This window comes from Bombyx mandarina, chromosome 04, assembly GCF_030267445.1.
Source record: "Bombyx mandarina strain Sakado chromosome 04, ASM3026744v2".
NCBI classification, from domain to species: domain Eukaryota; kingdom Metazoa; phylum Arthropoda; class Insecta; order Lepidoptera; family Bombycidae; genus Bombyx; species Bombyx mandarina.
The window spans coordinates 13,854,274-13,882,252 of NC_143211.1; the positions used below are offsets into that span (position 1 = coordinate 13,854,274).

The 27,979-nt window shown below is 40.5% G+C and overlaps 1 protein-coding gene across 2 annotated transcripts; it reads right to left on the minus strand.

Moving 5' to 3' along the window:
* Positions 1-27: 27 nt before the first annotated feature.
* On the minus strand, positions 28-27,971 carry qua (villin like protein quail). Of its 2 annotated transcripts, none has more exons than XM_028178411.2 (16): positions 27,855-27,971; positions 25,397-25,486; positions 9,631-9,744; positions 8,700-8,905; positions 8,419-8,620; positions 7,853-8,158; positions 7,484-7,780; positions 6,212-6,421; positions 5,635-5,721; positions 5,217-5,310; positions 4,803-5,039; positions 3,814-3,951; positions 2,661-2,816; positions 1,989-2,095; positions 1,057-1,242; positions 28-717 (listed from the first exon to the last, which is right to left on the minus strand). In XM_028178411.2, exons 1-16 carry the CDS (start codon positions 27,870-27,872, stop codon positions 604-606), a joined length of 2,562 nt encoding a protein of 853 aa, XP_028034212.2. In that variant the 5' UTR covers positions 27,873-27,971; the 3' UTR covers positions 28-603. The 2 variants fall into 2 exon arrangements, with proteins under 2 accessions (XP_028034212.2, XP_028034211.2); XM_028178410.2 differs by lacking the exon at positions 27,855-27,971 and adding an exon at positions 27,334-27,501.
* Positions 27,972-27,979: the final 8 nt, after the last annotated feature.

Consider the following 27,979-nt stretch of genomic DNA (forward strand, 5'->3'; position numbering starts at 1 on the left):
TGATGATCTTATAAACAATATGCTAAACAACCCCTGAAAGAAAGGTAATATTGGAATAAGTTAGATCCCATACCGTCACGTCCTAATATCAAGCGGTGGTTATAGTGCCTAATCATTTGTAATCTGTGTGTTGTATGTGATAGGAATTAAAAAAAAAAAAATTTTTTTGCCCTTGTAGGCAGACGAGCACGCGCCCCCCCTGATGGTGCGTGGTTACCGTCGCCCATGGACTTCAGCAATGCTAAGGGCAAAGCCAAGCCGCTGCCTACCGCAAAAGGTATATGATATAGTATTTAATAAATAATGACTTGTTTGGAAAATTGGAGGTTGCTGTGGTTCACGAGACGTAGATATTATTAAAGAAAAATTAAAGCAATCTCGCGTCTACATCGCGTTCATTGTAAGGAAAATCTAAAATGAATGCGAGATTATAACTTAGATTTAAATAAATAAAAATGACTTCTTATTAGTATTCTTCTAAATTCACCCTTCTAACCTTTAGCAGAAGGGCGCGAAGATACATTACAAGCGAAATGAAGCATTTCTAACTTGGAACTAGATTATAGTCAGAAATGATGTTTAAAATTGAATTAGTTGGGATATTTAAAATAAGCCAACAGCTTTCTTTAGATCCTTCTGCTTCCATCCAGGCAGTGTTCGGAATTCGCTGTAGGGCATACCAAATGTTGCTACGAAGTCATCGTGAGTTAGGTACAACTGGAAAATATTGAAGAAATTAAGTTTGTTTTCAATTATCAGAAATTTAAGATAAATTTGTGGAGCTATTCATAAAAGAGATCAGAAGGATAAGTACATAATGCGGCCTCAGCCCTAGCTATTTTGAGCAACTACTTGTACTAGTAGAGAATTCTTATCTTATATTTTGTAACCAACCTTCCCACAGTTTTATATTCTGATGTGCCCATTTCTTTTAAACGATGTTTTATGTCCATTTGAGCCGGTGATATAATTAAACGCCAAATCAAGCTACAATAAATGTATTAAGCTCTGTCTACCTTGTTTGATAAAAATTAGGGAAAGTTTAATCAAGGTTACCTCCTTCACAAGTGGGTCAACGTCGGGGGGTTGATGTTCTTTGGGTCCTCGCAGAAGTCCTAATGGGTACTTCTCATACTGATCGAACCGATTCGTGCTGTTTCCATTAGGTATAGAGATGTTACCGCGCTGGACGATGGCTTTGCCTTCCAACGCGCTGACTATAGCGCTGAACGTTTTATGACCCTGTGAAAAAGTCACTTCAAAATCAAGATACAGTTTATTATAATCTCAGAGTTCCGAGAAAGATTTAGAATTTTTTAGGACTTATAGAGTGATTTTTTTTAAAATTTATTTCATTGGGAATGAACAAACTCATGTCGGATCCAGTGTTAAGTGGTTTCATAGAGCCAAGAGGCCTCACAACGTAAAGGCCCTCACTCTTCTAGAGATGTGTGATTTAAGTCATTGTATTGCAAAACGGCCGTCCTGGTTTTTAAGCTAAAACGTCAGTGCCACAACTAGGTTTCATACTTCAGTGGTCACAACAGAAATAGGCACATTCGTAGTCCTTGCGAGTTCATAGATAATTTTAATATGATCATTTTAATACCTATCATATTAATAGAGTACATTTTACATAGAGGGTACATTTTATTACACGATCCTATGCTTTCGTTGTGGAGGTGGTGCGTGAGAACTTCATACTCAATCCGGTGGACCGAATGGTAAACAGTCGACGTCGCCCTAAGCACATTACGGATCCGCTCGATCTATTAACAGTGTTTTTAGGTACCTCAAGCACCGGCAACCGTCCTCGCCGAACCAGTCGCTTGCGATGAACCCACGAGTAAATTAACTCAAAGACACAGCCCACTGAGTTTCTCGCCGGATCTTTGGTTGTAAGTTCATGGTATAAGTAAGTGTTAATGTAAGCTGTAGTTACGAATAACTTAGCACAATACAAGAATGCGTAGAATAAGTTTGCTTACTTTCCACATGGACTGTTTCCAGTGTGGGAAGAAACCCGTAAAGTGTGGGGGTTCGCGACCTTGGTTCACTGTGATTATAGGCGTTTCCATATCTCGCGCGGCAGGATCTAAAGAATAAAAAAAGTGTTAAGTGCATCTTAACCGATTTAAAAAAAAGGAGAGGTTTAAAAATTCTACTGTATTTTTTTGAGCTACCTCGAATTATTTCTCTTTTTTATGATCCTTTTTTTTAAGATGGTGTGCTTCTCATGAGCCAAAATCTGTTCAAAGATCTGGCCAACAGTTACTGAGTTATCCTTAATAATTTATATTTAATTGATTTCGACTACATTGCTGATATTCTCATTATATTTTGTTGAAGTTTTTTAAACGGAAAGCACACTGATTGGAAATTATTTTAATGATTTTTTTTAAATTACTACCTTGATTAAAGCAGTGATTAAATAGACATAATGCATTTTTGTTGCTAATTTTTTTTAGAATTATGCGTTGGACTGATCAGGTGAAAGACCTTACTGAAACTCCACTTAACGAGTGTGTGCGCCGGGCCTCGGTTCGCAAACTATGGAAAACATCTGTCAAGGCTTTAATAAGCAAGAATTCCACATGACCACGACTGCTCTGCCAAGAGCAACCGATTATGATACATATTACTGTGAACTAAATACTTACCATGTGCAAGATAAGCAAGGGCTATCGATCTAGCGTCGTCTTTTGCCCGCGGGCAACAATGAGCTCCGAGCCAGACAAACAACGCGCAGTGCCCGTCAACGATTCCCACCATCTCCGGCATCAAATCGTACTGGCTGAACGAGACTATCTCTTCAACTGGGGACACCATAATGTTAATCACTGGCGGTAGGACCTCTTGTGAGTCCGCACGGATAGGTATCACCACTCTAACTATTTCTGCCGTGAAACAGTAATGCGTTTCGTTTTGAAGGGTGGGGCAGCCGTTGTAACTATTCTGAGACTTTAGATCTCAAGGTGGGTGGCAGAATTTATGTTGTAGATGTCTATAGGCTCTGGTAATCACTGTGGTGTGAGTTCGTCCATCGATGCATGCAATAAAAATAAAAATCAGCAATTAGATGTCGACTTACTGTGATTTGCTTCTGCAATTTCTTTTGAAGGAAAACGTCATATAGCACCGTGATCAACGTGAGGAGGGCTTAATCAAGTCTTAGGCACAGTTCGTGACAGAATGGATTTCTTGGAATCGGAAGTGGTTTTAAGTAGGCGACGATCATAGGGGATCAGTTCGTATATATTAATACAGATCAGATTCCAGGTATTGTTTCGTATATAAGTGGTAAGACAATATTATGAGCCAGCAGCGATCGACTGAACCTGCCATGAAGTTGTCATGCGTTTCAGTTTGAATTACGGGACAGTCATTAGTCATTATGCCATATAATTAAAACTTCGACCTATGTTTTAAGGTGGATAACGGTATTCACGTTCGGATTACTATGGGCTTCGATAATCACTCTCCACCAGGTGTTCGATGAGCTCGTCCACCCATCTAAGCAATAAAAAAACTGGTGAATTAAAATTAGTTTTATTGTTAATGAACCATATTGAACTGTAAGTACTTACATTAATCTGCTTTAAAAAAATCCGTTTATTAATGAGCTTCTTCGTCTATTTAGAACATAGAAAATCAAATTTCTTAATTGATATTGAGCCTTGGTCATAGACAATAGCAATTTCAGGAGCAGGCCACAGAGTGGTCGTTGAAAAGATTTCGATTACATTTCTCAAAAGCGATGACGGTATGTATTATGCGAAACTGTTGCTAGTTAATATTGTATGTATTACTTACACGAATACTGTCCTGGTGCTCCTATGGAGACGTAAAATAGGCGGGGCGGGAGGGGGCGCTCTATTTCTTTCACTGCAGACGGAACTAACAAATGACGTCGATCGCCCAAGGCTGCCCAAAAGTCGGACTTTTCTTTACCTGTCGGTATTAAAAGTAATCGTTCTAATAATCTATGTCAAATTCTTTGATAAAATTTGTATTTGGTATTCTTTTTAAATTTAGCTGGAATACAGAAGTAATTTTTTGCTACATAAGCTTTTTATTTTATTTTAAATGTTCTTTGTGTTTTGGTATGCAATAAAGTATATTCTCTCCCTCTCTCTCTCTCCCTTTCTCTCAATTACTGTCAAAGTTTCTTAATTAAGTTACTTGATTTTGTGTCGGTAGCTATTTATTACAGAATGGATAGGTGACAAAACCTTAACCAGAAACTCGTTTAAACATCTGCCCTTTATCGTTCCAGTTAAAATTGAATTTAATAGGCAGTTTTTACCATAACGATTGGTTGTAAATCAATTTCTGTTATAATCAAAAATTATGGATTCTGTTTTTAAATTTGATTTCCAGCATGGAGTGCTGTAGAGTTCGTTTAGGGTGGTTCGTTTACCCTTATATTCCCGATCCTGCGGATAGAATGGAAGTAGTCGACGTAGCACAAAACACGTCATTTCGGATCCTCCCGATCCATTAACGGTGCTCCTAGGTACCACAAGCATCGGTTACCGTCTTCGTCGAACTCGTTGCTTGCGACGAAGGGCTCGACGAGTAAATTAACCCACAGACACAGCCCCATGAGTTTCTTGCCGGATCTTCTCAGTGGGTCGCGTTTCCGATCCGGTGGTAGATTCTGCGAAGCACGGCTCTTGCTAGGGTTCGTGTTAGCAACGTCGTCAGGTTTGAGCCCCGTGAGCTCATTTACTAGTTAAAGTTACCTTGAAATAGCCTCTCAAGGCTATCAGCTTAGGTAGAATAAAAAAAAAAGGTATTACCCTGCATGACGAGGGTATGTTCAACGGCGGCCATGTTCTTAGCGACCTCCCGTTCGTCTCCGGTGGCGGAGGCGGCGCACCAGACCCACACGCGCGCTCCGTCCCGCAGCACGCAGCACGCGCCCCGTCCCGCGCCCCGCACCGCCCCCCGCACCTCAGTACCTCGGGCCTCACGCGCGTACTGACCCGACACTAGGATCAGCACACGGCTAGGTGGAATCACTCGACGACCGCTCGCTAAAAAGTAAATTGAAACGTCATCGATTTTGGGACCAGACACCCTAGTCCCCTATTTTTTATGTACTTATTTACGTATTTACAAAAAATTACATTGTCTTAGTGAAACAGTAATTTAGAATACAATGGTTCTGTGGTCCATGTTCAAATTCTGTTAGAAATGTTGCATTTGCTTACGGTCATAATCGGTTGCACTACCGACGTATGTAATCATTCGACCTTTGAATATTTGTAGAAAATGCGCTGGCTCTTTTCCTTGGTACACCCAGGCCTGTATATGAAAAATACAAATATGAAACTGAGAAACAAGGTTCCGCATTTAACTTTTTGTCTTTTCTTCTGTGTTAAGTGTATGTGAAACCGGTTACCAAACATCTTCAATCAAAATATCAAGGTACCAAGACCCAATCTGGATCCCGTGATAAGACTGACATGACACAACATAGTGGTTAGTGACAATAATAGTCAGTGTCAGTAACCACTATGCCAACGAGACGATCATATTATCTATCTTTAAAATAAGGAGTCAATGTAAATTTTTTAAATCCATATTAAAATCTGTATATCATTCAAAATACAACATAATGGTACTTACCTGGACAGGAAGACGGCCTAGCTTTATATAGAGGTCTTTGGCTTCTTTTGCACCCAAATTCCTCAGATCATTTGGCGCAGAGCCACCCTATAATTGAATTTTTTTAATTTTTCCATAAAAAAAAGCATAACATTGTATTTTGCAAAATTGAAGTCGTCGTGGCATAAGACATCCGGTGCATTCGTATCTAGCGAAGCACCGGTGTTCGAATCCCGCAGGCGGGTACCAATTTTTTTAATGAAATACGTACTTAACAAATGTTCACGATTGACTTCCACGATGAAGGAATAACGTCGTGTATTAAAATTCAACCTCGCAAAATTATTATTTGCGTAACTACTGGTGGTGGGACGTCTTGTGAGTCCGCACCAACCACCACCCTGCCTATTTCTGCCATGAAGCAGTAATGCGTTTTGGTTTGAAGGGTGGGGCAACCGTGACACCTTAGAACTCATGTCTCAAGGTGGGTGGCGGCATTTACCTTGTAGATGTCTATGGGCTCCAGTAACCACTCAATAGTAGGTGGGCCGCAAGCTCATCCACGCATCTAAACAATAAAAAAAAGGAAATTACTCACCATCCAGTAGTAAATCATCGTTTGGTCTCCGTTAGGAGAATGGTATGTGTACAGTACAATGTAACAGTCTCTATCGTAAAAGGCAGCTGCTTGTGGTCGCTCGACCTCTGCCAGTGCACCGTCTGCCTCTTTCTCCGCATCTTCATCCACACCGCATCTTCGGACGCGCCACACACGTAGAGAACCCGATCCATCGTCAGGTAGTTGTGCCTAATTACAGAAGCATTCTTAGATATCTCTCTCACATATAACAATGCGATATAGCTTAAAGACATCTCCGTCTTTTAGTCAGCACCGAATTTATTCAATGCTATTATTGTTAGGCCGTTGTATTCTCGAGGTACAATTCGCAGTTCCTACTCCTTCTTTGGAGAACCATCCCCAAATATAAATTGAGTCGTCAGCAAAGTTCATTTTTTTATAAGGGCCTCAAGAAAATAAGCTAAGGTAAGTTCTATGTACTAATTATATTGGATTTGTCATAATCGTTTCGCTACGGTAACAGGTGTTACAGTCTTAAATCTATTTTGAAATTGACACTTTCAAAATACTTAACGAATTGCACAAACTTTACAGTTGAATGCAGCATGCAACAAACAACAACAAATATTATTACAATATGCTAAAGAATAGCTCTTTATATATCTATATTTTAATCCTTTTTTTTAGGATTGAATGATTACTGATGGCCCGGAGGTCTTTCCAGTTTCACCAGGATAGGTGGGCGAGCAAAGGCTCAGCTAAAAGGGGTGGAATTTACTAGCTGCCCGAGCGCCTCGGAAGGAGACCTAACAACTCAAGAGCAGCTGCTTCGCGAATGAATCTACTACCGGATCGGAATCACGACCCGCTCAGAAGATCCGGCGAGAAACTCAGCTAGCTGATGCATGGGTTAGGTTATACGTCGAGCTCTTTGTCGAGGTTCAACGAGTACGGTTACCGGGGTCCTTAAGCCTATTCCTAGTGTTAGAGCTGAAGGCGTCAATTGTAATACTAGTTACTATATATCAGAAATGTTTTGTACCCATATTATTAATAAAATGGACATAAGTCTTCTACGATTAAACTTGCGCTTAGTGTAGAGACCACTGAAAAATTGTATTACATTCATATCCTAAGTTGTTTGGAAATAAATTTTCATATTATTATATTGAATTAAATATTTGAATAAAATAATTGTTACTCCCCACATTCCATCAACGCCAATAGACATAGCGCCAAATCGTTGTTAAAAAATTATCACAAGGCTATATAGTTTCTATTACGGCTTACCTCAGCAGCAAGCCAAGCGTTAGTGGCGAGGTTAACCGCGTCCAGCTTTGTAGTTGCCGAGCGGGCTGCACGAACTCTGATATCCCGTCGAGCGTCACACCAGCGCCAATTTTGGAATAGAGAAGCAAATTCTAATGGTTCTCGTCCAGCTGTGGTCACACATACTGCGCCGGTGTGGCGCTTAGCACGAGCAAGGCCGCGGGCAGCTGCCAAAGCACCACGCTTACCAGGACTTGTCGCTTGGGGTCCTATCCATGCCCAGACTCCTCGGCTTCCACTATCCACTATATATACACCCTAAGTTGGAATAAAGTGGTTAATATTGGAATTCTGTAGATGTGTCACTTCAGTTATAGGGATGATACTCACATCATCAGTAAGGTCTTCTCTGAACAACGGTGCTCGTTTCACTTCTTCGAGCCTCGCTGCTGGTCTTTGTGAAGGTACAGTGACAGGTGTGATTCTGTGAGGTTGTGTCGCCTTGTACAGACGAGCGGTACGAGGAGGATCGGGGGGAGGGGAAGCTGGGCGGACTGAGCGTGCTCGCAATTCTAGCAGGGTGTCAAGTAGGGCGCGATCGTTTGATGGTAAAGTTTGCTCGTACCCGTCATGAGCGATGGCAATACGCCGTACTGACGTGCTTTTATCAGCTCCTCGGGCCATACGGTAAGCGATCTGGTAAAAAAAAAAATGTGTGTAGTAGTTTCAATATATTCTGGGTTTTTGTTTTGAAATGAAATTCAAGTTAAAAGTAATCAATCCAGTTTCAGCAACGGTATTGCGACAGATATGTAGTTGATACGATTATACATTGCAAAATGTTGCAGAGAATTATACGAATCGGTGTTAAAATAGTATAACTATAATTGACAAGTCGTGCTTTATCGCGGTATTAAATACAAATCATGCGAAACGAAAAGAGATAACTGACGAACCTTGGCACCGAATATTTTCTCGACAAGATTGGCAGCTCGCCCCAGCCACAGAACGAGCAGGGAAGAGGTGTCTAAAACGAATACACCGTCTGCAGCCAACTGAGACCATGATACCGGTTCCAACTGGACGAGAAGCGGTCGACGACCACGAACGCGGTATAAACGTGCTGCACCATTCAAGTTCGATCCGCTACGAAGGATCCTGAAATTTAAATGTTAGTTATATCAAATTTAACTTTTGGAATAAAGCAATTTTGGTACAATATCGGTATTATACAAACCTTATACCGTCTCGAAAGTAGGAAAGGAGCCGAGGAGTTTCCTTGGTAGGCGCCTCCCGATGAATGACTACAGGCACGCCAAGATACGTAGCGAGCTGTGTTCCACGGCGAAGGGCGAGTGCGGCAAGATTTCCGCAGCGTTCTCCAGCCCAGGCGTGTATGTGGCGTTCCGCATAATCTCCATTACTCTCTTTAATCTCTCGACGCTGTGAACATAATAAAGCTACTTCAAGCGTTCATGGATTTTTAATCGACATCAAAAGCAACAGTTGCAATAATGTTTATTATTGTTTATTTTAAATATGTTTACTGCAGACCGACGAGCTAAGCGCTTAACAATAAATGTAACCATAAATTTATTTTTGAGCAGTGATGCAATATTGTTATTATAACCTCATTTTGTGTTTTTATTTGTTTGTTGAATGTGAACGAGTTTTCGGCCAGTCTGGTTTTAGTGGTTGTTACCTTGATATAGACCTTGCAACGTGATTGGCACACATACACCTTGGTACACGAGACCTCAATTGTACTGTATTATTCTAATTACGTATTTGCGATGTTTTACGATTATTTTGCTTTAAAACTATGATCTTCGAAGTGTCTATTATTCATCGAACTGGAATACATGATGACAATACACGACACAGCTTTGTTAGTAGATTTTGAGGATCGGCTTACTATTGTGAGATTAAAAGAGCACCAGTAAAAATAACACCACAGACACCATATTATTTTCATATTTTTGACAAATAATACAAAGCACCACAAAAATAACATAACTTTTGATTAGTTTCTCGAACAGCACGAGAGATATTGAGAAAGGTTGAAATGCCTCAGATGGGATTTAATAATTAATAGTAATAATAAAAACGAAAAAAGTCTTCATGTACTTCATTGGTAACGACTGAGTTAAATTGACAATAGAACTTACTATGACGTCCGGCCCAGCCGGATGGCAGAGAAGAGACGCCGAGTAAACCAAGTATGCTTCAGCGTCATAGAATGTTCCATAGTGTGTGCGAGGCAACAGCTCTGTGCTGGCTTCCTATAAAAAATATACTCTTTAAATTGGAGCCATTGGTGTATCTGTTTTTTTTTCTATTGCTTAGATGGGTGGACGAGCTCACAGCCCACCCGGTGGTTAAGTGGTGGACTGGAGCCCATAGACATCTACAACGTAAAGGCGCTACCCACTTTGAGATATAAGTTCTAAGGTTTCAGTATGGTTACAACGGCTGCCCCACCCTTCAAACCGAAACGCATTATTGCTTCGCGGCAGAAATAGGCGGAGTGGTGGTATCTACCCGTGCGGACTCACAAGAGGTGCAACCACCAGTAAGGTCCTAACACCAGAGATGTACTTATAGACTGAAATTAAAATTATGTAGATCTTACTCACAAAGTAAGAGCATATGTCTCCGTTATCAGTAAGTTTTACGTTAGACACTCATACGTGCCTAATCGCCTCTGGTCTTAACTCCTTGCCCTTAATTTCTAAGCTGATTTTCATAGAGAAACAGTCATGCGATTAGTCTTAGTCTTAGCGAATAGTTTTGAACCACTAAATTGGAGTTTCCGTACAATGTTTCAAGGTAAACAGCTGCATTCATTATGCTTATGATCTTTGATGGCCTATAAGCGCGAGGTGGATCATTAATTCGTTTGCACACGTTTGCACAAAATATTTAAGAATCATCTATCTTGACACTTTATTGTGAATTAACATGAACGCGAAATGACCTAAGCGGGCATATGAAAAAATGTATTGCGACGGCTTGACAAATCAAGTTCAATTTATTTCGATTGAAGTAATGAGGTCAGTGATCTTTACTGAGATACTATGGACGAGAAAAATAAATAGAAAACGAGTAATTGCTCGTTTATTTAGCAAACAGTTGGAGGTGCACAAGCGCATCCACCGTTGTGGGTTTTATACACGATTTTAGATTTCTTCACGGTAGCTTAATTGTGTTAGGTGTCTTCTTTGTCCTGGTTCTAATTGTGAATGGCTATTACGTGATGTGATATTTTTTTTATCATCATTATTATTAATTTTCATTCATTAATTTTTGTTTTTTTTTTCTGCCTGAAATTGATATACTCATTTGGTGTGTCAGTTTTATGTAATCTTGATGATCTATTCATACCGGATAAATACTTTTAGTTTTTTGAAGTGATAAATACTCTTGCGATATATGCATAGGTTTATTTGATTTTAGTTAATTATTAAATTCAAAAAGTTCAAACAACATTGAACACTAAAAAAGTTTTTTAATTAACGTGTAATTCTTCCTAATTTCTAATTTATTTTATTAGTTATATTTATTTTAAAATAAGCAGTTGTATTTTACAATTTAACTGTTAATCAAATATCCCTTCACTTAACCAAGAAAGGTGATAATTAAAAAAACATCTATAAATTGCACAATAAATTTAGTTGGTACTTTAAAACGAATTATTACTGGATGTGTCTCATTCGAGATTCCGATCCAATGGTGCATACAACACGTTGTTCAATTACGAAGGCATCCAACCGTGGCACCACCTCATAGTGATGTTATATCACGACACATGATGATGAATGCATCAAGATTAACCTGTTTCTAGTCACGATATGTTTTTTTTCACGAATAGCGTTTGCGAAAAATCCGCAAAATACCCATTTGCCATACATGAACGTTCCAAATAGTTCTGTTATGAAAAATCGCATTAATTTAAAGGATTCACTAGATTTCGTGATATTAATTAAAGGAGATTACTATGAATATTGGAATGAAAAATAATAATTCGTAGTAGATGTTGTTGCGCTCTGGTAGGAAAAAAAACTGATCCAAATTTAGATTTTACTTATTGAACATACATGCAAAAGAATTTTGCTTAAATGGTTGAACGAGCTCACAGCCCACCTGGTGTTAAGTGGTAAAAGGAAGGTGGTAAGTGGAATATTATTTATGTTTCGGTAACACAATTTCCGATTCCTGTGTGGAAATTTAAACATAAAAAATGGTGACTATGATGGAAACTGTCAGAAGTAATTAGCTCGAAGAAAGTAGTAATTGCTATGGACGAGTACTATAATTCTATGTTTCGAAAGATTGTTATTTCATTCATTATTATTCCATCGCAATGGAGCGCATTGATTAACGAATGTTAAATTTCAATTATTCACGGAAGTACTCGTAATACAAAATGACAGAATTTTTGTTTCAATAAAGTTTGGGCACTACAACATTTGTGTGGTGATTGCATTCATGGATTAGCGGTTGCGTGCCATTGTTTTTTAATACAATGAGAATTTAATTATATGAGGATTTTATCTTTTTTGATGACCCCAAAGATAGAGCTATGGTTGAAATTTTTGTTGTGAACTGGGAAATTACTATAAACGACTAAAAGGGCATAATGTTATTTTTATTTATTACGTACAAGGGTGAATGAGTTTACGACCCATCTTTCCGCAGTCCATGGACATCAGAAATAGTATAATAGGATGGTACCAGGTCTTTTACTGGTGGTAGGACGTCTTGTGAGTCCGCACGGGTAGGTACCACCACCCCGCCTATTTCTGCCGTGATGCAGTAATGCGTTTCGGTTTGAAGGGTGGGGCAGCCGTTGTAACTATACTGAGACCTTAGAACTTATATCTCAAGGTGGGTGGCGCATTTACGTCGTAGATGTTTATGGGCTTCAGTAACCACTTAACACCAGGTGGGCTGTGAGCTCGTCCACAATAAAAATAAAAAATAAAAAAATTGTGGAACAAGATAACCTGAGGTGCAAGGTTGGCGTCCCAATTGTACTGTACAAATGGTATCGCGCTCTTCAAACTGGAATTCATCATGGGATGGTGGCATAAATAGACAGGAAGGGTGCACCTACCTGCGCGAATTTATAATACCTATAAAAGATTGTGGGTTGACGATCGCAATAAGCGGATATAACCCTAAATCAATTATATATTTTTTTAAATTAATTAAGGTTTCCAATTAATATTCGTATCTTAAGATTAAAATTTGGTAGTGGTTACAATACATCCTCTTTGAGGTTTTTTGCTAGCTTTCATTTCATTGATATAATATAATAATATATTCTGTCGTACATAAATGAATAATATAATATATTTCTTGTATTATCCGACCAGTTCTTTGTATTCTTGTATTCACAAGTATTCTTTCTTCATTTGTGTAATATGAAATGATAACAATAATATTGCATGTCTGTTAATGATCACGATTGTGACATGTAATTGTACAATTCTAATACCTAGGCGCTTGAGTGAAAGCGAAACTCCACTTTCATGTTCTTGCGGCGTTGCATTACAAAATAATTGTAATATTTCATGTGCCTCTAGTAACAATTAAAACTAGTGTTCACTAGATGATGGCTATAATCGAAGCTATTTCAAAATTCAGATCCATGGATGAAGGTGGAAAAAAGGATCTATTTCCAGAATTTATATATTGATATCGCAAAGCTACTCAACAAAATTTGTTTGACAAACAGAGGTACTGAATTATATCGTTTTTGCCTATTTACATATAGGTATAAGATAAGATTTAGAGGGTCTTGGTCATTTTCCCCCACGAGGACCAATCGGCTTGGGGGAGTATGTAGAAAATGGCTGTAGAAAAAAAGGAAGACAGCCAAAACGTTGGGAAGATGAAATAAAGAGTGTAGCCGGCCCGCATTGGAGTCGAATGGCCAAAAATCGAGAATATTGGCAATCTTTAGAGGAGGCCTTTGTCGAGAGACAAGCTGTTTTTAAAACCACACCGAACGCCGAACGGAATAATTGATATTGATTATAAGTTGCACTTAAATTTAATTTATTATTAAGTAATGTATTAAGTTAGTAATTAGTAAGTAAAACAGCAATAAAGGCTTATTATTATTATTATTATAAGATAAGATTTATACGCGTTTTGTAAAAGCTTATCTACGTTGTTTTTGTAAGTTGTGGTTGTAAATTTTAATGAATGTTGACCAAATGTGGCCAAACTATACCTTGTGGTCTCCTAACCTATGTTATTTATGTAAGTAGAACTTAATTCTTTATTTTTAGATTTGCATAGACATTTACGAATACGATTTCCTGGTATTTATTGTAGATCATTAATTAAATGTTGAAGGAATTAAAGAACAATTGTATCACGGTCCACTGGCGCCTCTAGTGGGTATCTCGTCCGGCTAACGGTATTACGGATAGTGTGACTCATATGCGAGCGGTGGTCTCCCCTTCTGAATGTCGAGAGAGAAGATTAAAACCAAGAAATTACATGAATTTTAGCAACCTTGAAATAAATAAATAAATATATTGAACGTGACCGTATTGGTGTTTATTAGCAGTAGTTTTAGAAAAATTAAAAAGTTAATCGATTTCGATTACATAGGAATCGATTTCGATTATATATTAGTTATATTATATTTATTACCTTTGAAGTGCGTGTTATCGTTGAATTTTTTCCGCAGCACAATATGTATTTACAGACAGGTCCCACATTCGACGTTATCAACCATAGCTGTAAAGTAACTTTGCCCGTATAGTTACAATGCACGTCGTTTAAAAGTATAGTACACATATTATGTAATAATATATAGTCTACCTATTATTTTGTATAAATAACAAAATAATAGGTAGTCTCTTTGAAATAAAATAGGTGGGTAACATTGGTAATGGGACAATTTGTGTACCTGTATGGATTCCACGTATCAACAGCCTACCCATTTCTGCCTTGAAGCAGTGTGTAGTAAGCCTGAACTACGCATTTAGTTCAATAAAAACTAAAATGAAAGTTGCGAGTTTCTAATTAAAAAAAGTTGGAATCTTCTGGAAGATTGAAAAGAATATATTCGGAGTAAAATCTGCGAACGAATCCAGTTTGTTGAGGTTTTAATATAAAGCAATAAAAATATATGAGTTACTATCTTAACGTTAACAACTTTTTCTCTAGTCCAACTACCACTAGTCATAATTGGGTTAAAGATTTAAAATAAACATCAAAGAACAAATACAGATATATTTTTGTTTGGTCAAAATATAAATGTGAGTTTGTTAAGATTTCAAATTAGTTTATTAGATTAGTGGTGTGAAAAACGAAGAAAAGGTAAAATGCATGTGAAGTTATATTAAAATGCACAATGCACATTATGTGAATGTTATGTGGGTGCTAATTTCTTTTTTAAGGAGGGTAATCTGCTATTGTTGTATCAAATAATATATGTCTACTATTAATACGGTACATCAAACTTAGATGGTTCAGCGACCCCGTTGGGACAGACTATTCATAGCCTTTTTGCGCGCTGGTAACCGAATAGGCTTTGGTTGATATTACTGACCTTGATAAGCACTTGTGACGTATTGAAATAGAGAAAATTATTTAGAAAACAATAAACTGTGAAATTAAAAAGAAATCGATTGCAATAAAAAATATGCCGGAAAGATAAATGTTACAGGTTATAGGTAAATAATAAACTATAGGTATTACTTTTGCAATATTGCAATTGAGAATTACTAAAATAAATTTCGGAATGCTATTAGAGCATAGATAATTTATTTATCAATACGTCTTTTTTACCTATGAAGTTGCCGTTTTACAATACTGGTCATTTGAAAGGTAATTTATGTATGGCTGGCGATAAAAGTTGAAATGAATTTATTTTAAAAATATGTATTGTATTTTCAGTCATTTCCTTTTTGATTATTGTTTTGTTTTTACTAAAGTATCTTTTTTATCAATATGAACTCGATAACAATACGAGTAATTATGGAATGTTAGTTCCGTCGTGCACAAAGGGCTCACAAACATAATGACATGTACAGAGCGAACACTACAAACTAACGCACAACTCATTCTTGGATTGACGCTTCCGAGATGGAAATTTTAAAATAAAAAATGAGCACCGTGGTCGCCTGAAAATTAAAGTCAACAACGACGAACTAAAGGAGACAGTCGAAGTTGATGATACTCATACTAACACATACGAGTTTGCAGTGGTTTTCAACCTTAGCGTCAAAACAATAATGGTCCATTTCGTCAAATCGTCATCTTAAAAAAACTTGATAAGTACCTACTCGTAGGTGTCGCACGAACTAAATGATCGCCAGCGCGACGAACGCTTTAAGGTATGCCTTGCGTTGCTTAACAGAGACAGAAACGAAGGGATTTTGAACGAGATTGTCACTTGCGATGAGAAATGGATACTAAGTATTTGATAATAGTAAGCAGTCATGATGTTGCAGTTGCAGACATCGACTTTTTTCAAAACCTAGGCAGCTTCTTGGCAGGGATAAATATCAATACCCGAGAGGTAGTTCAAAATACATCTGAAGTGTGTGTTAGCTCTCGTACTCTCAACTTGTTCGAGAACGGCATTGAAATTATTACCTCTGCGCTGGCAGAGACACATCGCTAAAATGGGTGCATATTTTGATTGACAGAAATAAAAAAATATTGATAAAATGATTTAACTTTAACTTTCTATGTACTGAACAGTAATTTCGTAGGTAAAGGCCTAATATTTCTTTTCACATTCACAAGAACGGTTTGAGTATTTTCTCTGTGGTCATTATTTGATGGTAAATATGCGTGTCAGTGAATCAACATTTTACTACAAAACAATGGCCCGGATATGCTCGATTGTGCTCGATTCTCGATTTTGAATTATATACTGAGAATATTACGCAAACTGTGATCTCAGTTGTAGTGTAGACAATGATGATTTAATGTTGCTTAACCTGGTAGATGACCTGGTACATATAGTACGGAATTAAAATAGTAAAAAAAGTACAAAAACCTCCTGATAAATAACATACGGGAAATATGCTTTAAATAATCATTACTGCTACTCAAATTCGTGAGTCCGATTCGTGAGACTTGGATAATGAACACACGTGTATAATTTAAAAGATTATCAAAAACGAAATGAAAAACTTTATATATATCGAAATCGGTAAGAAATGTTTGCATGGCAAACATTTTGACATTATGGTTGTAACGAGCATTTCACGTGGTTCAACTTTTGTGGGAATTAGATTGGCAACTTGACCTTTCACTGCTCACACGTTACAGACGGTTAGAGAAAATGGAACAAATGTTTCATTACAATCATTAATAATAATAAATTTTTTTTTGTTGTTTAGTCGTTTGTGTTGTTATTACAACTGAGGTACGGGTTTTGGCCAAACTTTGATGGTTTGTACACGTTGTAGAGCCACCTAGTGTTGATTTTATTTAATAGAGAAATTGGCTGTATGGTTGGATAACGTGAAGTATAATATTTTTTAGATAAAGTAAATAAAATTTAATTTAACTAACTTCGGTAATACCGTGAGTGATGTACGTTTAGATCATTCCGATAGAGGCACCCGTCACGTGCGGACGTGCCCATCGACGACTCGATCGCCCGGCCTTTGTTCGCCCGGCTTTTGTTAGCCCGGCCATTGTTCGCGCGGCCTGTGTTTGTTTTGTTTCTTTTTGTTATTTCCGTTTTGTTGTATTTTTTCTTTGTCCTGTAGTAATCGCGCCGCATCGCCACCTGTGTTCAATAGAACCGCTCAGGTCCGAGAAGCTGGGGCCTCGCCGCAAGGCGAGTGTTTTCAAGACCCAGGGCCGCCCCACCTGGGCACTCAGCGATCATGGACGCTGTATTCGCGGAATTTTTCCGACTTCGTCATCCACAGCTCGCCTCAGAGTTTCTGGCTTTCAAGGCCAATCACACTGCGAGCTCTCTCGAAGACTCCGCCGTGCTCGCTGCTCCTGCGTCGCCTGTACCTGCGTGCAAAGCTTCTACATCGAGCACCGCAGCCTCCGTCGTGCCTGCCGTTCCCGCGTCGCCTATACTGGCGAGTAAAACTGCTGCGTCGTCCGCCGTGGCCACCGTTCCAGCTGTGCGATCATCCGCGGCCTCCGTCGCGCCCTCCAAAACACCTGCTCGTAGGTCACCTGCGCCCGCCTCCTCGTCCTCCGACTCTGACTCGGAGATGGAGGTCGACCTCGCCCCCGCCTCATCGACGGATGGATTTACCCTGGTACAAAAGGGTAAGAAGCGTGCCGCGGAGTCTCGAGCTCCCGCGGCCGCTAAAATTAGCAAAGCCGCGAACGCGTCGCGCCCTCGCCCCCAGACTCCCGTTGCGCCTCTAGCCCGTGCCAGTCCGTCGCCGCGTCCGGTGGCACAAAATAAAATCCAGTCCCCTCCTCCGGTAATCCTTCAAGAGAAGGCAGCTTGGGATCGAATTTCCCTGGCCCTTAAGGCCAAAAATATCAATTTCACGAATGCCCGTAACCTCGCGAACGGCATCCAAATAAAGGGGCATTCATCTGATGACCATAGGGCCCTCACCTCTTACCTCCGTAAGGAGCGTATAAGCTTCCACACTTATACGCTTCAGGAGGAGCGCGAACTCCGCGTTGTAATACGCGGAATCCCTAAAGAGTTAGATGTAGAGCTCGTAAAAGTCGACCTGTTAGAACAAGGCCTACCAGTGAATTCTGTGCACCGTATGCACACCGGTCGCGGTAGGGAGCCATATAATATGGTTCTAGTCGCTCTCCAGCCTACCCCCGAGGGTAAGAAAATCTTTAACACACAGACCGTCTGTAGGCTCTCTGGTATCGCTGTCGAAGCCCCCCATAAAAAAGGCACTCCTAGCCAGTGCCATAACTGCCAATTATACGGGCATTCTTCCCGTAACTGTCACGCGCGCCCCCGATGCGTCAAGTGCTTAGGCGATCACGCCACGGCCCTATGCACTCGCGATCAAAAAACCGCGACGGAACCGCCTAGCTGCGTCCTGTGTCGAACACAGGGTCACCCCGCAAATTACCGCGGATGCCCCCGAGCCCCGAAAATAAATCGCCGCGTCGCCCGCCAAAACCGCCTCCGAGCTTCCGGCCCAGACATCAAAGCCTCGCCACCCTCTGCGCCGCAGGCTAAGCCAGCGTTCGTTCCGGCGGCGGTGCCCAGTGTCTCGGGCTGGGCGAAACCGCTGCCGTACACGAACACGGCTACAACTCCCTCCTCCGCGATTCGTCCCGCCCCCGCGACTCGTCCCTCTCCCGCGACTTGCCCTCCGACCGCGTCCGATAATCTCGCTTTAGCGATCGACTTCTTTCAGTCGATCAACTTTGAGCGCGTTAACGCTTTGGGCGACGCCATTCGCGCTGCCTCCACTGCACAACACTTTATCGCCGTTGTGCAGGAATACGCCGACGTATACGCGTCATTAAATACGTACGTCCTCCCCTCACTCCGCCGGTAATCAATGGCGTATATAAGTAGAATAAAGCCCCTATCCGTGACGATAGGATTTTTTAACGCTTACGGTCTCGCAAATCAACGTCATCAGGTTTCTGACTTTTTGCGTGACCATCAAATTGATATCTTTTTAGTGCAGGAGACCCTACTTAAGCCCGCGCGCCGTGACCCTAAAATCGCGAACTATAACATGGTCAGGAACGACAGGCTCTCTGCCCGTGGTGGTGGTACCGTCATATACTATAGAAGAGCCCTGCATTGCGTCCTGCTCGATCCTCCCGCGCTCGCTAATATCGAAGCATCAATGTGCCGAATCTCACTGACGGGACACGCGCCGATCGTTATCGCGTCCGTTTATCTTCCACCGGATAAGATCGTTCTAAGCAGTGATATCGAGGCGCTGCTCGGTATGGGGAGCTCTGTCATTCTGGCGGGCGACCTAAATTGTAAACACATCAGGTGGAACTCACACACCACAACCCCGAATGGCAGGCGGCTTGACGCGTTAGTCGATGATCTCGCCTTCGATATCGTCGCTCCGCTAACCCCGACTCACTACCCGCTAAATATCGCGCATCGCCCGGATATACTCGACATAGCGTTATTAAAAAACGTAACTCTGCGCTTACACTCGATCGAAGTAGTTTCAGAGTTAGATTCAGACCACCGTCCCGTCGTTATGAAGCTCGGTCGCGCTCCCGATTCCGTTCCCGTCACGAGGACTGTGGTGGATTGGCACACGCTGGGCATCAGCCTGGCTGAATCTGATCCACCATCGCTCCCGTTTAACCCGGACTCTATCCCGTCTCCTCAGGATACCGCTGAAGCCATAGATATCTTAACGTCACACATCACCTCGACATTAGATAGGTCATCGAAACAAGTTGTAGCGGAGGACTTCCTTCACCGCTTCAAATTGTCCGACGATATTAAGGAACTCCTTAGAGCTAAGAACGCCTCGATACGCGCCTACGACAGGTATCCTACCGCGGAAAATCGTATTCGAATGCGTGCCCTACAACGCGACGTAAAGTCTCGCATCGCCGAAGTCCGAGATGCCAGATGGTCTGATTTCTTAGAAGGACTCGCGCCCTCCCAAAGGTCTTACTACCGCTTAGCTCGTACTCTCAAATCGGATACGGTAGTAACTATGCCCCCCCTCGTAGGCCCCTCAGGCCGACTCGCGGCCTTTGATGATGACGAAAAAGCAGAGCTGCTGGCCGATACATTGCAAACCCAGTGCACGCCCAGCACTCAATCCGTGGACCCTGTTCATGTACAATTAGTAGACAGTGAGGTAGAACGCAGAGCCTCCTTGCCACCCTCGGATGCGTTACCACCCGTCACCCCGATGGAAGTTAAAGACTTGATCAAAGACCTACGTCCTCGCAAGGCTCCCGGTTCCGACGGTATATCTAACCGCGTTATTAAACTTCTACCCGTCCAACTCATCGTGATGTTGGCATCTATTTTCAATGCCGCTATGGCGAACTGTATCTTTCCCGCGGTGTGGAAAGAAGCGGACGTTATCGGCATACATAAACCCGGTAAACCAAAAAATCATCCGACGAGCTACCGCCCGATTAGCCTCCTCATGTCTCTAGGCAAGCTGTATGAGCGTCTGCTCTACAAGCGCCTCAGAGATTTCGTCTCATCCGGGGCATTCTCATCGATGAACAATTCGGATTCCGTACAAATCACTCATGCGTTCAACAGGTGCACCGCCTCACGGAGCACATTCTTGTGGGGCTTAATCGACCAAAACCGTTATACACGGGAGCTCTCTTCTTCGACGTCGCAAAAGCGTTCGACAAAGTCTGGCACAATGGTTTGATTTTCAAACTATTCAACATGGGCGTGCCGGATAGTCTCGTGCTCATCATACGGGACTTCTTGTCGAACCGCTCTTTTCGATATCGAGTCGAGGGAACCCGCTTCTCCCCACGACCTCTCACAGCTGGAGTCCCGCAAGGCTCTGTCCTCTCACCCCTCCTATTTAGCTTATTCGTCAACGATATTCCCCGGTCGCCGCCGACCCATTTAGTTTTATTCGCCGACGACACGACTGTTTACTATTCTAGTAGAAATAAGTCCCTAATCGCGAAGAAGCTTCAGAGCGCAGCCCTAGCCCTAGGACAGTGGTTCCGAAAATGGCGCATAGACATCAACCCAGCGAAAAGTACTGCGGTGCTATTTCAGAGGGGAAGCTCCACACGGATTTCCTCCCGGATTAGGAGGAGGAATCTCACACCCCCAATTACTCTCTTTAGACAACCCATACCCTGGGCCAGGAAGGTCAAGTACCTGGGCGTTACCCTGGATGCATCGATGACATTCCGCCCGCATATAAAATCAGTCCGTGACCGTGCCGCGTTTATTCTCGGTAGACTCTACCCCATGATCTGTAAGCGGAGTAAAATGTCCCTTCGGAACAAGGTGACACTTTACAAAACTTGCATAAGGCCCGTCATGACTTACGCGAGTGTGGTGTTCGCTCACGCGGCCCGCACACACATAGACACCCTCCAATCCCTACAATCCCGCTTTTGCAGGTTAGCTGTCGGGGCTCCGTGGTTCGTGAGGAACGTTGACCTACACGACGACCTGGGCCTCGGATCAATTCGGAAATACATGAAGTCAGCGTCGGAACGATACTTCGATAAGGCTATGCGTCATGATAATCGCCTTATCGTTGCCGCCGCTGACTACTCCCCGAATCCTGATCATGCAGGAGCCAGTCACCGTCGACGCCCTAGACACGTCCTTACGGATCCATCAGATCCAATAACCTTTGCATTAGATGCCTTCAGCTCTAATACTAGGAGCAGGCTTAGGGACCCCGGTAACCGTACTCGTCGAACTCGACAAAGAGGTCGACGTGCAACCTAACCCATGCATCAGCTCGCTGAGTTTCTCGCCGGATCTTCTCAGTGGGTCGCGATTCCGATCCGGTAGTAGATTCATTTGCGAAGCAGCTACTCTTGAGTTGTTAGGTCTCCTTCGGAGGCGCTCGGGCAGTTGTTAGCAAATCCCGCCCCTCTTGGCTGAGCCTTTGCTCACCCACCTGTCCTGGTGAAACTGGAAAGGCCTTCGGGCCACCAGTAAACTTTCAATCATAAAAAAAAAAAAAAAAAAAGTTTAGGTCATTTGAACCACTCATTAAATGCTGTGTAAATTTCCATAATCACCAGGACTCCACACTCATCATATACAGCACTGGCGTTGACTGATGGCGACTCATCGTCGCTCATAGACATCGTCAATGTTCATTCTACCCGATGATATGTAGGCGAAGTAAAATGTCCCTTAGAAATAAGGTGACACTCTACAAAACTTGCATACGCCCCGTCATGACCTATGCAAGTGTAGTGTTCGCTCACGCGGCCCGCACTCACTTAAAGTCATTCCAAATTATTCAATCCCGTTTTTGCAGGATAGCCGTCGGAGCCCCGTGGTTCGTCAGGAACGTCGACCTCCATGACGACCTGGACTTAGAGTCCACCAGTAAGTATATGCAGTCGGCGTCGATGCGCCACTTCGATAAAGCGGCACGACACGAGAACCCTCTCATCGTGACCGCCGGTAACTACATTCCCGATCCTGCGGACAGAATGGAAAGCAGTCGACGTCGCCCAAAGCACGTCATCTCGGATCCTCCCGATCCACTAACGGTGCTTCTAGGTACTTCAAGCACCGGTCACCGTTCTCGTCGAACCCGTCGCTTGCGACGAAGGGCTCGACGAGTAAATTAACTCTCAGACACAGCCCACTGAGTTTCTCGCCGGATCTTCTCAGTGGGTCGCGTTTCCGATCCGGTGGTAGATTCTGCGAAGCACGACTCTTGCTAGGGTTCGTGTTAGCAACGTCATCAGGTTTGAGCCCCGTGAGCTCACCTACAAAAGTTAGGGTTACGCTGATATAGCCTCTCAAGGCTATCAGCTTAGGTGGAAAAAAAAAAAAAAAAAAAAAATGTTCAAATGAAGAGCTTTCCTAAGTAACTTGTTACTTCTATTTTTGCATTTATATTTGTTATGGTTTTTTAACACAAAATAAACATTATTATTATTAAGCTATTGCATAGCTTTTATCGCGGGCCTTGAGCGCGGCGACCGAATCATGTAATTCCGTAACGAAAAAAACCTAACCTAACCATGTAGCTCGCGTTTAACACATTCACACGTTGCGCTTGTGTAGTGTTTGTGAATAAGCGCGTGGCGTGACATCACACTGCATGCGCGTCATGAAAAGTCTGCCCATCTCTCTCTCGCGCGGTCTAGCTTATGAGTGTGAAGGGGACAGTTAAGGTTTTGCTTTTATTAATGTTTAATATAGCGTGTTCTTGTTTTATTATTGTTTTAATATTAAATTATCATTGTCTAATTATAATTGCATAAGTTGATAAAAAATGCAATGCAATAGCTTTACCGCGGCAGTTCCCGAGTGCCACACGTTTTTTTTCTTTTATTTACATAAAATTTTCAAATATTAGACAAACATTGAGAATAAAAACGTATGAAAACCTACATTTTAGCGCTTCGGTGTCTAAACAGTCGATGAAACGGAACGCACGTCTAGACAAAACTAATTATTATAAAATCACAGATCACTGACCATCGCATTGAATTATTTGGAGTTAAAGTTTCCGTGAAATTGATGTTTTGTATTAAAGCCTTTAGATTTTGTTTTAGGTTGAACAGAAAAAAAAAACTTGATGAGAATTTTGTTCATTCGTCTCTTTGAGGAATTCCGAGTTCTCGAAATTGGTCATTGAACTTTATTTGACATTGAACATTATCAACATAATTCATGAAGTTGTATCGAATTAAGCAGTTAGTTTTATTTACAACATAACACAACATAACAATAACTACCGTCAATCTGATCTGATGAACTTGGAAGGTCGGAAGCGGATTTCTCAACCAGCTACCACCAGAAAACAAATCGAACTAGTACAATTCACTTATTTGGTCTGTAATTTAGTCATAAATATTTTATTATTATTAAAATGTTATACCAAGCATGGCTCGGCAGGAGTTGGAGAGAGGACGGGGTTTCAGACTGGGTATTCATGTATTTTATTGCATACTAGCTGACCCGGCAGACTTCGTAGTGCCTCAATCGATAAATAAAATACCTAAGCTTTTGTATAAAATAAACTTAAAACAAATAAAAGGAATCCGTCGGACGGGGGACACATCAAAGGAAATACAAAAATGTTATTTTTATTTAATTCCGAGCATTTTCACATTTATCTACATTTTAAACCTTCTCTGGACTTCAAGAAACAATTCAAGACCGAAATTAGCCAAATTGGTCCAGCCGTTCTCGAATTTTAGCGAGACTAACGAACAGCGTTTCACTGGTAGTAGGACCTCTTGTGAGTCCGCACGGGTAGATAGGAAAAAGGAACCCAGGGGCAGGCGTCGAAAGAGACGTCCTATTACTGGACGAGAGAGGTGATTTTCTATTTACGTTATTTTTGGTAGGTAGGTATCACCAGCCTGCCTGCTTCTCCCGTGAAGCAGTAGTGCGTTTCGGCTTGAAGGGCGAGGCAGCCATTGTGCTGTAAAAACTGAGACTTAGAAGTAATGTCTCAAGGTGAGATGCTCCGATGACCACTTAGACCATATCAGGAGGGCCAGGGTGCTCGTTCACCCATCTAAGCAATAAAAAAAAACAGCAATTCTTTTTTATATATATAATAAGATAAGATTTAAGATATGGGTGAACGATCCACCTGGTGTTAACTGGTTTCCGAAGCCCTTATACATCATAAGGGGTATTTATGTCTCTTGTCTCCTATATTACCTAAGGTTGACATCTCAGGGGTCCGGTTGGTACCTATCTACACAGTAAACATTTATGTTTACGTAAACTAAAGATGTTTTACGGGTGCTTATGGTTTGTATACATTTATTGTATAAAGTATACGTATTTTCTGATAAATCAGTTGTGTTTTAAGTTTTATACCTATTGCTCGAAAATAATAATAACGTAGCGATCGGTACTAATAATTGAATTGGTGGTGTTTCGTGATAAGTCAATTTATAACCTTTTGTGTACTGAGAGAATTACGTGGCACTCGTGTTTTCTATTGTCATGAAGTCATGACCTTCAAAGTTTGTCTAAAGTATACCTACTAATAACAACTATACTACTAGTAAGCTACGAGTATAGCTACTATTTATAAATAGAATACATATTTAGTATAATTATATTATTTTGAAACAGGTTTTTTTTCATATTAACCAAAAGACACGACATCAGGTGATTCGCAATCTTTTTTTTTTCGCAGCAAACTCATACAGATTTCAAAATTTAACGGCTTACAAACAATAGATATGGTTAAAAGTTGTATATTTACACCTATAAAATAAACCTCTGTAGGAATTATTTAACGCATGCTTACCTGTGGTGGAATATTGTTAAATAGGTTATATTACCGTAACTTTCCACACGAGAAATGTTGTGTGGTCTCGTGGTACAGTCCGGAAGGCTGCGTCCACAACTCGCGTACTCCCACCATCTTCTTCCTGATTAGAACAGAATTAAAATTAAATTAATCACAATTTATGCTAAAACTTAATACGGGGAACCGAACTACAGTGCATATTTACAGTGTCTTTCCAGAGACCATTATTACCATGTACCATTGGGTTCTGCGATAACTACCCTCCACGATGTTTCCTACATGCCCTTTCTAAGCGATGCGGCTTGAAGTTCTCAGTAGTTTGGTGTTGCTCCTGGCATTGCTGATGTCTATGACCAAGGCCGACCATTCACCATCAGTTGTGAATTTTATATTTTTATGCTCTAAATACAAGCTCATGGCCAATTTGGTGGATTGTGGTTAACCAGTGGTTATTGAAGTCATCCGGTTATTGAAGTCATCCGAACCCTGTCACCTTTTGACGTAAGGTCAAAGTTTCAATTACATGGCATAATGGCTGTCCCATCTACATCAACTTCGCGACAAAACTAGGCAATACCTATAGTGGAAACTCTCCGCCCTGGTTTGTAGCATGCCTAACTTACGAACTAATTACACAAATTTATAAATCGTAATATCGGGTTAAAGTTTTATTACACAATGGAAAAATTGGTGTCTGCCTGCGGGATTAGAAAACCGGGATAGTGACATGCTCCATACGAGTACACTGGGCGTATCTTTTAGACTACGACGACTTCAAGTCTCTGGAGAAGGACGATTAAGAAGATCTAATTCCGACTACAATGGTAGTTTCAAGAAGAACACGTAATAGAATAAAATATGATTTTATTTATGCAAGAATTAACGATGTTGATGGAAAATATGAGAACAAAAACATTTCTAATTTGGCTAGCTGGCACCATAAAGCTCCTAGCTTATTGACATATTATTTTTAATATTTAAGTAACAAAATAACAAAGTCAATATATGCTATGCTATTACAAAAAAAAAAGCCACAATTTCAAAACTATTTCAATCAAAACCAATCTCCACTGAAATCGTTAAGACCTCATGAGAAGGGTGGAATAACAAACAACACGGGAGTGTCCAAGGTTTAAAGGTGTGCTTTGCCTAATATACAGTTGTATGGAAGTAATTCGTTTGTAGGTCACCACCACAATAGATCTTAGGGTGCGGTAAACTAGAAGTACGAACAATCATTCTAGATGGATCAAATTTGATTTAATTAAATAGTAGATACTCCTTCTACATGTTTAATTTAAAAGTTTTATTTTCTGTGAAACCGACCGATCGTTCAAATTATTATTTAAATCATTGTTTATTTTTAGAGAGAGAGCAATAATAATTTTAAGTTATATAAAAATTGAGAAACGAACTAGCGAAGTCGGTTATTTTGGGTCTGAAATTTTGCATTAAAAAACCGGTATTTTATCATTAATTATTATAAAATTACATAATATAATTAATTATAAACTAAACTACAGCTGTCCAGCATTTTGTTTCTTTACAGATTTTAAGAACAATTGAATTAAAATATGTGGTGTCAGATACAAATAGCTGTAGGATGAAACTCTATTGAATTAACCTAATTATAGATAAACAAATAAATTTAATGTTAAAAAAATTGTGGGTAGCGAGTAGCATGATTTCAATCCATTTTACTAATAACTCAGTGCTCTAAATTTAAATGTACTCAGAATGATAACAATTGTATAAAAACTAAAATATACGTTATTAATCACCATTCACTTTTTCATTTGAATATTGAAATATGCAAAGAGGCAAATTAGTATTAAATAAAAATTGTCATGCAACATCGGATCTAAGAAACCTTTAATTCGAATACTGTATTATTACACTTAATAGTAACTGCGGCACTTTCCATTTCCCACACTGTTTGTTTATAAAAATCACGCAATTTATAATTACTTGATCGGCTCCGATTTCCAGAATATGCATTTTCGGTTTTGTTGACTATGATCGGACTTGTCTCATCACCGCGCTACTCGGTCGGTTCGTGCTGCGTTTCGGCGCAAGAACACAGTTAAGTTTGCAAGACGACCGCAACGGTTACAGACTCCTCGCGGACTAACCATAACCACTACACAATACACACAACTGCACACAGAGCATTGGAGAAAAAAAGAAAATTTGTTCACGCTTTGTGCACTAACATATTTTAATCAAAGTTAGAGAGGAATAAATTAATCGCGAAAGTCTGCTCGGTGTGCGTTGGACTCGGCTGTGGGGCTTTATCGTGTTTTCATCTTATCTTCCGAACGTTGGATGAACATCTTAATTATTTTCAATTAATTATCGATTTTTTTTAATTAGGTTTTTTTTAAAATCTACAATTTATTAGCTTGATTCTGGTATTAAATTCAAATTTTTAGTTTTAACGAAAACTCAAATGTTTTTTTTTAATTCATAAAATAAGTAATAAATACAACCTGAAATTCATCTATCATTGATGCTTGATCAACAGAACTTCCGTAATAACATTAAACGCGCGAGATAAGTCAAAGGTTTCACACACGGGCCATTAGACTGGCCGGCAGCTTAACCGCGTCTGGCA

What these genes read in the sequence shown, in the direction of transcription:
- qua (XM_028178410.2), bottom strand. Translation starts at nt 27,363, where the DNA reads ATGCATATTCTGGAAATCGGAGCCGATCAA. An exon ending in TGGAAATCGGAGCCGATCAA is followed by an intron (nt 25,487 to 27,333) that starts GTAATTATAAAT and finishes TGTTCTAATCAG; the next exon opens with GAAGAAGATGGTGGGAGTAC. An exon ending in ACATACCCTCGTCATGCAGG is followed by an intron (nt 3,952 to 4,802) that starts GTAATACCTTTT and finishes TAATACCGACAG; the next exon opens with GTAAAGAAAAGTCCGACTTT.